Here is a 15,311-nt window from a genome sequence, read left to right as displayed (position 1 = left end):
GGTTTTAAGGAAAGGTAGTGCATGTTTTGCCTCTTTCTGTGTGCTTCCTCATGTATGATACTGACAGTGAATAAGAGACATGCGACTGAGAAGAGAAATCCCGTGTGGGGCAAGAAATAACGATGACTCAGCTAAACTGGAGGATTAAATGTAAAGCAGAACAGACAAAAGAGAGACGGGCCTCAAAGTCTTAAAGCGTGAGAACATTCAACATGTTTTTAGGTTTTTGAAAAGAGCTGGTTAAACTGCTGCTTTGACAAGTCATTCATTCTTCCTTCATATAACAAATGATTCAAACGATGTTATTACACATCCCTCAAATCTAAGCTCGGTAGACGGATCAAAGACGTTGGCGTAACTGAGACTTTGCTGCCCCGCCTTCATTTATCAAGTATTTATGCCAGAATTTCATGCATCACCTTCAACAAAGTAGTAGCATGTGGAAGCTGTCCAGCCGTGTTCCCAGATTATCTGTTATTAAGGCTTAAGTCAGCTTTTTTTGGGATACCAGTTTTTTGCATACAAGCCTTAAATTATAAAATATTTTATTATTATTTGTGGAAAGCAGTTTCATGTTGGTATGTGTGCCTAAGACACAGTTATCGAAAGACATCTGCCGTCCTGTTATGATCTATAAGGACAATTATGCAGCGGTAGTGTCTTACTGCTCAGTGCTACATGTAAGTAGCACATAATATCTCCCAATAAATAAAATAACAACAATAATAATAATAAGTATTTGCACATTACACTATCCAATCTACAGATAAAAATCACAGGTAAACTGTTACCATCTCGCCGATGTTCAGTCCACCTGTATTGGGCTGCCTGCCGATGGCCCAGAGAAGGCAGTCCACTCCCTGGATGGTACTGATCTTCTCCTCGTCATTCTTCTTCTCTGGGTCTTTGGTAACCACCGTCACCTCCAGCCCCTTGTCTGTTTTACTCACAGACTTCACCTGAGAGTTCTTCCACAAATCTATACCAGAGTTTTGCAGTTCTTTGGTGCAGTTTGCACTTATAAAGGCGTCAAAGTTCCTCAAAACCTACAGACAGAATACGAGAGTACACATATGACCACATGGCTCCACGCTTCTAAGAACAGTCATATTGTGATTCTGTGTTGTCATTTTTCTTACTCCCGTCTGTCGAATAATGAGGGATGTTTTGGACCCTAAGGTGGAAAGAATGCCCGCCATCTCCACTGCAATATAACCAGCACCCACAACCAAACTGCGTCTGTAGGAAAAAACAAATACTATAATCACAGACCTACATGGTTCTGACGGTCTCCCATTAACATCAGTATGTATGACAAGCTTACTTTGGCAGTGTTTCAAGTTCAAAGAAGCCATCACTGGTAATGCCCAGGCTTGCCCCTGAAATTGTCAACAAACACAACAGCTGTCATCTTCTACACATCTGACTGATGCTCACTGGTAAAACAACGTATAGCACAGGAGCACCACAGGGAACTGTGCTGTCCCCTCTTCTCTTCACCCTGTACACCTCTGACTTCTGCTACAACTCTGAATTATGCCATATTCAGAAGTTTGCAGACGACACAGCCATCATGGGGTGTATCTGGGATGATCAGGAAGAGGAGTACAGAAGTCTGGTGAGGAACTTTGTCGCATGGAGTCACACAAACCACCTGCAACTCAACACCTCAAAGACTAAGGAACTGGTTGTGGACTTCGGGAGGTCTAGAGCAGGTCCACTGCCGGTTCAGATAGAGGGGGAGGAGGTGGAGGTGGTCAACAAGTACAAGTACCTCGGGCTGTGGGTGGACAATAAACTGGACTGGTCATGCAACACAGAGTACCTGTATAAAAAAGCCCAAAGCCGACTGTACTTCCTCAGGAGGCTGAGGTCTTTTAACATCTGCAGGAAGCTCCTGAGGATGTTTTACCAGTCAGTGGTTGCTGGAGTACTTTTCTATGCTGTGGTGTGCTGGGGGAGCAGCACAGCAAAGAGGGACTCATCCAGGCTGGAGAGACTGATCAGGAAGGCTAGCTCTGTGGTCGGCATGAAGCTGGACACTCTGGTGACAGTGGCAGAGAAAAGGACATTAAAGAAACTGATGGACATTATGGACAATGCCAGGCATCCTCTGCACACGGCCATTAACAACCAGAAGAGTCTGTTCAGTGACAGGTTGCTTCTCCCCAAGACAAGAACTAACAGACTTAAAAACTCCTTTGTCCCACACGCCATCAGACTGTTTAACTCCTCTCTGGAGGGGAGAGGGAGGGGAAACAGGAGGACAAAGGAGGGAACAACTAAGCTGTAGTGCCTCTTCACCTCACTGTGCAATACCTTTTGTGCAATACTTTTGTAAATAGTCAACGGTGCAATAGACTCAATACTTGAAATGTGCAATTCACTTGTATTTTTATTTTTATTCCTATTTATTCTATTTATCCCCTTCGTATATTTTATTTATATTTGTCTCTGTATTTATATATATGTGTGTGTGTATAACTCTGTAACTTCGGTCGGTGCTGTGCTTTTTTGGAAATCGAATTTCCCAGAGGAACCCACCCGAGGGATTAATAAAGTTCTATCTTATCTTAGCATGTTTTACCTGGAACTTCTGCATCACTCAGAACAGAAGGTTGCCCTCCAGTGGCGATGAGGATGTGAGGTGCTGTATATTTTCTTCCATTGACTTCCACAGTCGGCTCAGCATCATTTATAAACCTGGCATAACCTTGAATGGTTGGGATTTTAGCCTGAAATAGAGCACATATGAGTTTTTTTTTCTTTTGCACAGCAATTACATTTGAAAAGAACAGAAACCAAAAGAGCAGAATTCATCTGACACTTACTTTGTCAAGATTGTTGCGATAAATGCGATTTAGGTGACTGACGTACGCATCCCTCTTGGCTTTTAGGGTTCTGCAAAAACATAATATAAATTATTCAACCAGCTAAAATATGTTGTGTTAATAAACCATCATCACAAGGAATACTTGTCTTGTATCACCCTTGTGTTGCCATTTCTAGAAAATGAATCATAAAAAGCATAAACTGTTAGACCTCTCCTATAGTCTCTGTGATGGTAGAAAAATACAAGTTTGATGAAGAAAAACAAATTTAACACCTGGTTATATCCAGTTGTATTTAGTTGGCTAAATAAATAAACAGCAGTGAATCTCAGAGTAGCAACAAGTCAGCTGATCACAGCCTGTACAAAAAGAAAATTGGAGCTCACAATACAAATTGTGACTTATTTCTAAGTAACTCTTTCCCCCACACTGCATCACTACAACTCCCACCTGCTAAATCCCACTTTAACCCCTGGGATTCTTTGCACACTGAAGATGTTTGTGGAGCACTTAGTACTCTACTGTAATCCATGCAGGCACACCCCAATCCCAGCACATTCCTCTCACACTAATGTTATATTTTGAAAAGGTTTCCTCATGTTGTAAATGTAGTCAACCACTCCCTTCAGGAAGGCTTATCTTCAACAGTCATTTTTGCCCAACTTCATTGTGCACAGAGATAGAGAAGTGGGCTAAAGTTAAGCAACACAAAGTAACTGACTGAGAGGTTGTGGGAGAAATGAATGCTTCTTTGTACCAGGAAAAACCAAGACAGCTTTTAAAAGAGTTCATTGCAGTTGCAAAAAAGGAAAAAAGAAAAAAAAAAAGATAAAAATCAAGTAGACACTAGCAGAAACTGTAACTTACTCCCAACTGAAACGAACGTCTCCAGTTTCAAAGCCATAATCACCATGATCGTGCAGATATTCGGCATGAACTGCTGCATTCCACATCACCTGAGAAGAAGAACAAAAAGAGCTGGCTTTGAGAACTTGAACTTTGAGAAGTGTACATGCAAAACCTTTTATTATAATAATATTATTATAATAAGTGTAAAGAAAAAGGTACCTTCTTAGGGACACAACCAACATTGACCTGAAAAAAGGAAAGAAAGCAGAACAAATGAATTGAGTGAAAGCTGGTCAAGTAGCAGTGATACAGATAGATTATGGAAGAGATACATTTTAGACTAAAGCTGCAGTGACAGGAAGAATATTTATGTAGTGCAAAGCAAAAGAACTGCAGTATCAAAAAATGCAATGCTGTGTCAGTGTGTTTCATAAAACCAACATTTTACAAAAGGAAAAGATGTAAAAGATTAGGTCAGGCGCATTCATATGGCTGTAAAGTAATACAACACCAGCATTCACTTATCAATAAGGAAAATATATGCAAATGTAACCACACTGTTTTTCACTGTGGCTTTGTGTGGTTTATGCCAAAACCATTGGACTGAAAGGTTTTGGTAGCCATTTCTTCCCCTGATGTTTTAACTGAAAAAAAACAAAACTATAGAGGCCTGATTTAACTAATAGTCAGCACAGACAGGCCTAACGCATTTAAAACCACTTCTTTCTTCTTCATATTGAGGCCTTGTGCAGATCATTTCAAAATGCCTCCGTTACAACAGATTCAGCTCAAGGCAACAGGAATGAGTTACAGTTTATAACCTCATCGGCTGCTTTGTACCTCAAACCCACAATGTTTGTCAGACACACAAAAAAGGGGTCGGGAGGTTTCGCAGTGAATCTGGTAACTAACGTGTCTGTGTGTGTGAGTGTACATGCTGAAGAGGTGACAGCAGCAGGGAGGCATGTCTGATTGATTTTTTATTATTATTTTTACTCACGCAGGTACCTCCGAGTTTGTGACTCTCGATCACGGCGGTAGCTGCTCCGAGCTCCGCCGCCCGCCGAGCCCCGGCCAGACCTCCAGACCCGCCGCCGACCACCAGAAAGTCGAACCGGGTTATCTCCGACGGGTCTGAGGCCATCCCGCTACTGATAACTCCGCGTCTGCAAAGTGACAAGAAAAACTGTTTCCTGAGAAGAAACCAGCACGGAGCTCGAGTCCGGGCCAGCTGTTTTAATAGTGCCATAACCAGGAAGGGCGCAGGAAGGCAGGGCCTATGTGTCGGGCAGACCGGGGAGTGGGAGGGTCAGTGAAAGCCACTGCTGTGTCATTGTGAACTGCAACAATGGTGTGCAAATCCCAGAAACTGTTCTGACAATAGTCATGATGATCCTCCCATGAGCGACAGTATGGTGGCTTCAAAAACATGAATAAATCAGAGCATTTTCATGCATCGAGGGTTTGATGGAAATATTTAAGGATATTTGAGGAGATCAGGCACTGGCGACTCCAGATTTAAGGATATAAAGTGAGCATCGTGACAATATTCAGAAACGCTAAACACACATCAGTAAAGCCGTTGTTTGCCACAAACTTACTGGAGTACTCACCTCGGTAATGCCAGTGATACTGACATACTAGGAAACAGTCTGCAGACTCTTGTGAACAGCATGTTTCTAACTGCTTTTATGGCATTTTAATCAGAGCTATCCACGGGGTGCCTTTTGCCTCTCTCTGACAGCCACTGCAAGCTGATAAACGCGTGTTGTTTGACTTTATTACAGCACACACAAAAGCGTCAAAGCATTTCCTGGGTCACTGGGTGAGCCCCCTCCCCTCTACATTGCCCCGATTTAGCAAACTGCTGCCTGGTCGTGTCTAAAATAATCAGTCCTTGTGCGAGATAATGGAAAAACCAACCGACAGGTAAAAACCGTAAAACTGTGATGGTGGAAGACGCCAAATTTGAAGAGTAGCGTAGATCCTCCAAAGCCTTGCGTTGTTTTTGTGGGAGATTTGGCGTAAATAACAGGGGAAGATGTGGCAGATTTGCGTGGTATTTCTTTCAGAATCACAGGTCCGTTGCGCTCAGCCTGTCAAGAAAAACAAATGATGAAGTTACACTTCTCACAGGGCCTTTCAAAACAAGAGTACACTCGAGTAGCAGCATGCATTATATTACTTTGTGAGATAACGCCTAAAGGAAACGAAGAATTAGACAGCAGTCGAGGCCATAATGTTTTGGACTGTGATATCATTTTCTTTTCTTTATTTTTAATGGATTTTAAATTACACAAGATGCCAATGAAGTGCAGACCATGGCAGTGCATGACAAATTAATACATTTCAACTGACTCTTTTATAGCTTAACAAGAAGGCCATCTACAGGCTCAAAAACCCAAATAAATCTCTCAGAAAAATAGCACAAATGTTAGTAGTGGCCAAATAATCCACTCAGACACCCCACAACACCACACAAGACAAATACATTATTCTAATTATATTCATTATTTGCAATATTTTTTTCTACGGTTAAGAAAAACAACTTCAAAGCATCTAAAGAACCAAGAATACCAGCAAGGGGGTATGTGTATGATTGTCAAAGTCTGCAATCAAAAGGCAACTTCACGAATGCCAGAAGAGCCTGCACAGCTCTGAAAAGATTCTTTGGACAGATGAAATCAAGATTAAACTGTACCAAAATGATGGAATGAGAAAGGTATGAAGCGTACCACATGTCAAATATGGTGGAGACAATATTATGGTATTGGCCTGTACTAGTGACCCAGTGTAACCAGTTCACTTGTGTATATTGCAGATGCTGCAAAACCGGTTGGACATCGTGACCCAAAGCGTGCTGAAAAAGCAACCCGAGCATTTCCCAAGGGAAAGAGATTCTGCAATCACCAAATGCAGGCAAAGGATTTCCATCCAACGATTAAAAAACCCCCCATATATTTAAAACTATGTCAGTTTGTCCACTTCATATTGAGCTGCTGAAAATGGATACATGCACAAGCAGCACGAACACAGTTTCTGCCTGGCAATTGCTTTTGACATGCTGCTGGACAGATCAATTACATGCTCTCGTTACTTCCTCTTTATTTTAGTTTTATGGCAGCTGACAACCTTGAGAGTTGCTCTAACAGCCAATAATCATCCATGACTTTGCATTTACTGTAATATAATTTGTATTTGCGCTTATCAGCCTTACTTCTGACATTTTTGGAAGGAAACCAAGCGAGGACTGTCCCTGTTTATCACTGGCCATTTAATCAGTTTATTCACCTGTTTAGCACATAATTTCCATGCACATTAATAACATGCAATTGGACAGAAAACCAAACTTTGCTGTGTTTTAACACATATTTTTATTTGCAGGCTTCCAGCAAATTAATATATTTGCACAATAACCCAAAATGCCCTCGTACATTCAGTCAGTGGTAAGATTGTGAGCCACATCAGACAGTGCACAAAAATTCATGCCTAGCAGGATGAACTATCTTCACCACTAGATGCTACATGTTATTAAATCCCTCGACATTGTCATGTAAGATGATGTCAGTCTTACTGTGAGTTCACAAAAACATATTTTTTAAAATCAATCCAAAAGGGTTTGAATCTTTAAACAATCCCATGCATTAACATAGGTGCCAGGTTTTCTATTTCTAATTTACCATATTTGTCACAAAATTGATCAATATTTTCTTAACTTAATTTATTTTTATTGGTTGAAATTTGTTGTATTTTGTCTTTTATTGAACCTAAAAGATGTTCTGATGTTTTTCCTGCCATATATTATTTTCAGCTCTCTGGTGTTTTTGTTCTTCTTTATTGCACTTAAATCATCAGTGTTATCTGCCTGTTAATACAGGTCTTATACTGTGGCAGCCACTGTGTTATATTGTTTACATTACTGAGAACCTTCACAGACATTGTTTACATTAAAAAACGTTCAATAAATAAAATATTAATAGTTTCCTTGTTGTGTTAAATATTATTTGCTGATGATCTGACTGAAAACGAAGGACACAGAATTTGTCATCACCAAGATTTCTAAACATGTTGAATCAGCTATATTTTTAACTTAGCGTGCTCTTATTTTGAAAACCAGAACAGCTTTCTTCCGCCATTGTTTTTGGTAGCTACAGATGGCTAACGACAAGCTAACCCAAAGCGGCTCGGTTGGTGGCGTTGACAAGCGTTAGTATCACGTTCAAAGAGTGGATTTTTTAAAATTCATTTTATTGAAAAAGATATCACCGACCAAATCGCTGTTTCGTAACACGGCAATCAGGTGCGTATGAGGCATTTGACTCTGTTGCAAATATAAACAGTTGTAATGTTGGCCGTCGTCTCCGCAACCCCCCGTTGTAGTTAGGTAGGGCCTTTTCGTCACGTTCAAAGGAAGAAAGCTCAGCGCGCACGGAGAAAAATGCAAATACAGACCAGTGCAATGAGTTTGATTAATTGCATTTTATTTTGCTGTATTGTTTTGATTTGCCTACACGCGCGCACAGCCAAATAAATATTTGCAGGAGCTGAAAATGCTGCATGAGCTGTGCGTGAGAGGAGGGGCTTCACAGGCCTCGTCCTAGTGTAAGCATAGTACACAGTGAGCTTAGGTCAATCATTTGTTTGTTAATGTTTTTGTTTTTCTTATGTTCCTTTCACAGGGAGAGACATCGTTGACAGGTGCATCAGTGTCTGCTTTCCCCGGACATGAACCCTGGACATCAGGTGAAGATGGATGTTTACTTCAGGGTGTCACGTCAGCCTCTGAAATTGTGAGAATTACTGCCAGATGGCCAGAACACCTCACTTCTCATTATGAAGCCTGTCAGCTATCAAAGCATGCCATCCTCTGTGAATGGTGGACATCCAAATTTGTCACTGGATCGCGTGTTAACCACTTCAAACGTGAGGTATTGTGAGAAATGTGGATTTGCGTCTACAGATGCCTCAGCGTTGGAGAAGCATATGGTTGAGCATATGGGGACACGGTTTTACTGTTTTTATTGCAACGATATTTCCTATAGTGAGGCGGAGTTAAACGCGCACCTGAAACGACACACTTCGAAGTATCCATTCAATTGTCCTCACTGTGGACAGGGCTACATGAGGAGGCTGTGCCTTTTTAAGCACATTGAACGTTTGCATAATAAAAGCATTATTCAGGTACCTGCTAAGCCTGGTGTGACGAAAAATCCGCAGGACCCCGTCCCCAGTGCCTTAACAAGCCTGCACGCTGCCGATCCGTCGTCGCTTCGGCCGGTTGTTCGGGTGACGGTACCTAGCCAGAGTGTACCTGCTGTCAGACTGGGAAAAGACGAACAGAGAGCAAAAACACTGGAAACGAAGGTATCGAATGTCACTAATGGCAACCCAGAACGTCTTTCCCCTTTGAATGGACTCATTCAGCACAATAGAGCTCTCACAGTTTCTCTGCCAGAAGAAGTAACAATTCCTGCTGGCTGCTTGGTTGAACTCGTTGAGGTGAAAACTGTAAATGGGACAAAAGAACTAAAGCTCAGGCTCGTTTCCCAACAAGAAAACGAGTCAGTGATAAAGGACACGAGGATGACAGTTTCTCAAAACACAGTGCTGGGGAAGCCATTGTCATCTACATTAATCAATCACACCAACACGGTGCGGCCTGGGAGTATGGGCACGAGCACTATTAACAGGAAATCATGTGACACAAAGATGGTGAATGTAGAGCGCCCCGCTGTTGTCCCGGTCAGTATTTCCAACAATCTCCCAGTGACTCCAGTGAGCAAAGAAAAGAGTGGACTGAAAAGGGTATCACCGGAAATAATCAACTTGGAGTCTAACGTAGTCATTCCTAATAAGTTTCCCAAAAATATCATCAGTCCTGTAAGAGAAGGGGTAAACAGTGGGATCAGAGTTACGCAAACAGCACCGGTGAGCCACGTAGCTCCTCTTCCAGTTATCTCCAACAGGGTCACCAGCAGGTTGAACACCACCAGCCTGCATCCAAGCAGCATGGTTTCTCAGAGAGTGATGGATGAGAGAAAGACCTTACTTCCAGAGTACCCCAAGAGTGTTCCATCCAGGAGAGCGGGTGACACGAAAAACATGCAGGATATGCCGGTGGCTATGAAGGTGGAACCCGGGAACATCTGCTTCAAGAGTAGCACTGCTTCAAAACCAATCAAAGAAGTGGCACCCTCGAACCAGGACAGGATTAAATCAACTTCTCCCTCCATAAGAAGTTCCATTGTTCCAACTGTCCAAGTGAGACCACCAATATGTCTCGTCAGTAAGGATAATGTTCCAACTCAGTCTTTTTCATTACCCAAGACTATAAACAAGCTTGTTTCAGTCAAAACTCCTGTTTTTTCAAATCATGCCAAGTCAAAGAGCTCAACTTGGATGCCGGAAGTCAGACTAAATGAGCTGGCAAAAGAGAGGGACGTTTCAGAACCTGAGAGCTTCCCCATCATATCCTCTGTGTTTTCATTGAGTCAGCAGCCAGAGGACGCCCAAGGTCCCATTCAGCCATTGGTAATGGCTTTGCGAGGCATAGTGATGGATAAAAGTAGCAGTTCTGTCAGTACGACTCAAGATCAAGTTAAGATAACAAACACTGAGCACATGGACAAGACCCTGACATTAGGGCCCAGCCCTCAGGTGGAAACAAAAAACAAATCCTTCATCCGTGAGTCGTTATTGACGGAGCAGACGGAGCCTGTAGAAGCAAAAGACCACAATAAGGGGGTTCATCACTCTCCTGCACTGACCCACAACCATGTTGATATCAAAGAGGAAAAAAAGATCCCTCTACCACCAGATGATAATAAATCCAGTCACAGTCCTGCTTCAAAATCTTCAACACACGAAGAATCTAATGTTGCAGAACACGCAAAGGCATCTGAAACTGAAGAACCTCTTGAGCAAATGGTCAAAAGTGAGCAGGACTCAAAGTTTCTGACTGTCACCCTGAAGAGGGTGCAAGTGGGCGTGTGGAAACAAACCAAGAAGGGACTGAAACTTAGAATATCCAAATATAAGACTCAGGTACCTGTGGACAGTGTAACTGACTGTACAGTCATTTACCCAATGCCGCTGAAAGTGGACCAACCAGTGAAACGACCGGGTCCAAACCAGCCGGTGGTAGTGCTCAATCATCCGAAGCCTCGCGGCTCTGCACAGAGAACGAGAGCTGATCCTTTTGCAAACACAGGAGCTTCTGAAGTGGTTCCAAAGTGCCAAATCTTGAAAATGAGACTGAGCAAAGTGATGGGTCAAAAATATGAGGTGATGGGTTGCACCGTCCGAGTGTTTCCATGAATGTATTGGACAATTCATCAATGGAAAGAAGTATACATCTATGAGGAAGCAGTTAGTATTACAGTAAAGAGATGTTTAAGGTCAAAAACTGACAAAATCTCAAGCCAATTATTTTCTTTATGGGAGAATAAGAGTAAAAAATATGGACGTCTGAGTATCACTGAACATTGTCTTATATGTATAATATGAACTATTCAAGTGCAATGCTGTTTGACTGCTTTGAGTCAATGAAAATGGACTGAATGCCGTTATAGATTGCAGTCAAAAACACAGATATTAAGTACTGTTTCTGAAGGTTGAGAGACCAGTGGATATGTCATTAATGCATGCTGTTTATTTAAAAAAAGGATAAAGTTTTTATTTATTTTTTTTTTACGTTGCATCAGTGAAATTTTATGGGCTTCCATGCTGCCACCTGAAATAGGTGCAGTGATGGGTATTCAGACTTTTTCCTGCCTTAAAATTGGCCTTTGGGGAGAGAAGTTCATATTTAAGGCAGTGTTTTCCTTTTTTTAAACAGAAAAGTTTGCATTTCCTGCTATTTGACACATAAATGTATTTCATGCCTGTGCGAATTAAACCCCACTTTAATAACAGTTAAAAAATACTGGTTAAACAGTCCTTGTGATTTTCCAGCCAAAACCTCTTTGGTGGGACCCAGATGTTTTGTATATGCTGGTGTTAAGTATGATTAAATATTTATAATGACATTTTGTAAGATGTCATTCCTTGTGACTGAAAAGAATGAAAATGTCTAATTGACAGTTCTAATTAGGTCAAATTTGGGGCAATACGTTTCCAGTTGAGTCATTATTTATTTGTATTTTTAAAATAATTTGCATCTTTGAAGGCGCCCCAATCACTTCATGTTTGTTAACATGGCCGATTGTGTAGATGACTGTGTGCTGTGTCTAAAAAAATGAACATTTCAACACTAATAGCCGTCTAAAAGGTTTGTCCAGTTTTAAAAGCTCCTCCAAATTTTAGCTGGAAAAATTTTACTTTTCATGTCAGCAGCTGGTTTTGTAGTTCTGCGTTTAGCTACTCTTTGCAAAATCTACTCTTTGGAACATGTTACAGAACCATGTTGTATTTTTTAATTAATCATTGATAACTTTGATTGGTGAACCAATTTAAAAAACAAAAAACTACTGTAAAGTGTAAATAATGGAACCTGGGCATACACTCAGCTGTGTTATCAGTTCAGATATGATATTAATCACTGAGTCTTGCAGAGATACAAAAGTCTGCCAGTTGTACATCTGTGTGAAGTGAAATGTTACAGAGCTTAAGGCTAAAATTTAGAGTATATCTACTAATCCAGACGTAAGGATGATGATGATGCACTAAAAAAAGTACCCTAATACTTTACGGTGTCATTTTACTTTAAAGCGCAAAACGAACGTCCTGAAGAATCAAGATAATTTTTTGGTTTTTATTCAATTTGGCTCTGTAATTAGTAATGTGATCTTTTTTTTCCTTTTCTTTGTGTGATTGACTTGAGTTTTCTTGTGTGACTTTTTTTCTCTCAAGGTTTAAAGCTTCACCTATGAGAGTAATCTAGAGAAGGTAGAAGCAACCTAAACTGGTCAATTCCTGTAATAGAAGTATTTTCCTGCCATGACAATGGTGACTCATAGACAATTCAAACCTGTTGTATATTTTTCAAAATAATCAAACGTAAGCAATCTTCTGTCCTGAGACTTCTCAGATCTGTTTTACTTTACAACAGCATATGTGTGTTGTTTATTATGTGTTCACAGTGTACAAGGTGCTAGACCTATGATCACATTTGTAGGTTTTGGTTGCCCCAGTTTTTATTACACGTGTGTGTATATGTATATATACATATATATGTTTTGGGTCACTCAGATTTTATGGTTTATAGACCTATAAATATAAAACATGGTAACTTGTGTTCATACTCAGTAGGGAATGGCCCCTTCTGGAGCACCAACACTTACTTTCCTTACATTGCAGCTAAAGCTGCTGTGCAGTCTGTTATATATTCATTATCCTAAAGTTGTTTGACATGTCTTTATGGCGGTTTTCCTTTTGCCTTTTAATTTAATCCTCATCTGTGTGGGAATTAGTCATATTCCAGTTCAAGTGTTTTTGAGTTTTATTACATTCTCAGTGTTCATTATCATTGTGATCCATGCTTTTATAATAACAATTGTGTAATTCCTCTTTTATTAAAAAAAAGTATAATTGACAACGGTTTGACTTGTATATTTTTTCCCACCAACTGAAACCCATCACTTAAAGTTCACTGTAGATCAACGGTAGTTTAAATCTATTAAAGCATACGTGATAATTCTTTTTCAGTTTTTTGACACCCTGTATTGTCCTGTTTGTCACATTGGGCCACCATGCTCAACATCAAACTAATCTCTGCAAATATCTTAATGTACAAAGGTCCGGGCAACATTCAGATAGTCAAATTTGCTTAGGAACACTCCTGGCTACCTGGGTGTATATTGATGGTATCAGTAATAAGAGCTAAACAAGCGTAAACACATGACTGAATGCTTTCTTTATTACCCTAATTAGCAGAGGATCCATCTGATAAACCTTTATAAAAGGTTATACCAGATTATATTAAACCTGCGTGTCCAAACCACATTAAAGTTTGGACACAGATTTTCATTTAATGTTTTCTCTTTATTTTCATGACTATTTACATTGTAGATTCTCACTGAAGGCATCAAAACTGAATGAACACATGAAATTATGTAGTAAACAAAAAGTGAAATAACTGAAAACCTGTTTTATATTTTTGATTCTTCAAAAAAAGCCACCCTTTGCTTTGATTATTGCTTGGCATTCTCCCGATGACCTTCATGAGGTCGTCACCTGAAATGGTTTTCCCAGAGATGCTGAGCAATTTTCGGCCCTTTTGCCTTCACTCTGTGGTCCATGGGATTAGGTCAGGTGACCGTGGAGGACTCTCCTTCTTGGTCAGATAGCCCTTGCAGAGCGTGGAGGTGTGTTTGGGGGTCATTGTCCTGTTGAAAAATAAATGATGGTCAACTAAATGCAGACTGGATGGGATGGCATGTGGTAGCCATGTTGGATTGGTGAGCCTTCAATTTTGAATCAATCCCCAACAGTGTCACCAGCAAAGCACCCCCCACACCATCACACCTCCTCCTCCATGCTTCACAGTGGGAACCATAAATGTAAAGACCATCCAGTCACCTTTTCTGGGTGGCACAAAGACACGGTGGGTGGAGCCAAAGATCTCAAATTTGAACTCAAATTCCCTGTGTTTCTTTGTCCAAAAAAATCTCTTCTACTTGTTGCTTTTCCTAAATGTTTTTTTTTTAGCATCTGTTTGACCATAAAGACCTGATTGGTGCAGTCTCCTCTGAACAGTTGATGTAGAGATGCGTCTGCCACTGGAACTCTGTGGCATTTATCTGGGCTCGAGGTGCTGTTAACTTGCAATTTCTGAGGCTGCTGACTCAAATGAGTTTATCCTCAGCAGCAGAGGCGACTCTTGGTCTTCCTTTCTTGGGGCAGACCTCACGTGAGCCAGTTTTGTCGTAGTGCTTGATGGTTTTTGGCAACTGCACTTAGAGAGACACAAGTTTAGCAATTTTCCAGACTGACTGACCTTCACTTCCTAAAGCAATGATGGACTGCTGTTTCTCTTTACTTAGCTGATTGGTTCTTGCCATAATATGAATTCTAACAGTTGTCAAATAGGGCTGTCAGCTGTGTACCAGCCTGACTTCTGCACAACACAACTGATCCCATCCCCATTAAGAAGGCAAGAAAGTCCACAAACGAACCCTGACAAGCACACCTGTGAAGTGAAAACCATGTCTACATCATGAAGCTCACTGAGAGAAGCCAAGGGTTTGCAGCACCGTGAACAAAGCAACGGTGGCTACCTTCAGGAATCTAAATATAAGACATATTTAGAGTTATTTATCAATTTGTCTTTGCTACAAAATTCCATATATCTTGCTTCATATATTTGATGTCTTCAGTTTGTAACTATAATGTAGAAAAAAGTCAAAATAAAGAAAAACCATTAAATGAGGTGTATGCAAACTCTTGGCTGGTAGTGTATGAACTTGTTGCCTTGTGTAAAGAATATATACAGTGCTTACTAAATGTATTAGACCACCTGTCATAAAAACAAGAAAATAAACACTTTAGAAATCATAAATATTTTCAAAAATAAGTGAATTCATGCTTTTATAGTCAAATTTGAGCTGGTATACTGGGTTTAATTAAGGTCCAGTGTGTTTAATTAACATTTTGGTCACTAAAAGTAATTTTTATGTTCAGAACTGAAAGTAA

At 40.5% G+C, this 15,311-nt stretch overlaps 2 protein-coding genes and 1 long non-coding RNA gene across 7 annotated transcripts in view; 2 read left to right on the top strand and 1 right to left on the bottom strand.

The window, feature by feature from the left end:
• Positions 1–15,311, bottom strand: part of gsr (glutathione reductase) — a 31,615-nt gene that overhangs the window by 7,860 nt on the left and 8,444 nt on the right. For 2 of the 5 annotated variants that reach the window (XM_086300598.1, XM_086300582.1), the window contains exons 1-8: positions 4,681–5,286; positions 3,900–3,926; positions 3,699–3,787; positions 2,832–2,901; positions 2,588–2,735; positions 1,325–1,379; positions 1,140–1,239; positions 792–1,046 (exon numbers count right to left, since the gene is read on the bottom strand). In XM_086300598.1, coding sequence (XP_086156724.1) covers positions 792–1,046; positions 1,140–1,239; positions 1,325–1,379; positions 2,588–2,735; positions 2,832–2,901; positions 3,699–3,787; positions 3,900–3,926; positions 4,681–4,929 — 993 coding nt within the window. In that variant the 5' untranslated portion in view covers positions 4,930–5,286. The other 3 variants (XM_086300615.1, XM_086300590.1, XM_086300607.1) reach the window with 3 other exon arrangements.
• LOC147337150 (uncharacterized) lies at positions 4,493–7,607 on the top strand. The gene is made up of 3 exons (XR_015130386.1): positions 4,493–4,583; positions 4,685–6,402; positions 6,502–7,607. It is a non-coding gene; the product is annotated as an uncharacterized LOC147337150 (long non-coding RNA).
• znf518b (zinc finger protein 518B) lies at positions 7,834–13,202 on the top strand. The gene is made up of 2 exons (XM_086300569.1): positions 7,834–7,980; positions 8,360–13,202. Exon 2 carries the CDS (start codon positions 8,514–8,516, stop codon positions 10,995–10,997), a length of 2,484 nt encoding a protein of 827 aa, XP_086156695.1. The 5' UTR covers positions 7,834–7,980; positions 8,360–8,513; the 3' UTR covers positions 10,998–13,202.

Source organism: Aulonocara sp. 'chitande type north' Nkhata Bay, linkage group LG2 (genome assembly GCF_057382095.1).
Source record: "Aulonocara sp. 'chitande type north' Nkhata Bay isolate Kocher_YH1m ecotype deep benthic linkage group LG2, A_spYH_male_GT1.1, whole genome shotgun sequence".
Taxonomy (NCBI): Eukaryota; Metazoa; Chordata; class Actinopteri; order Cichliformes; family Cichlidae; genus Aulonocara; species Aulonocara sp. 'chitande type north' Nkhata Bay.
This window is presented reverse-complemented; position numbering and strand designations above follow the sequence as displayed.

Bases quoted from the DNA above. Each gene is read 5' to 3' on its own strand.
- znf518b (XM_086300569.1), top strand. From the start codon at position 8,514: ATGAAGCCTGTCAGCTATCAAAGCATGCCATCCTCTGTGAATGGTGGA.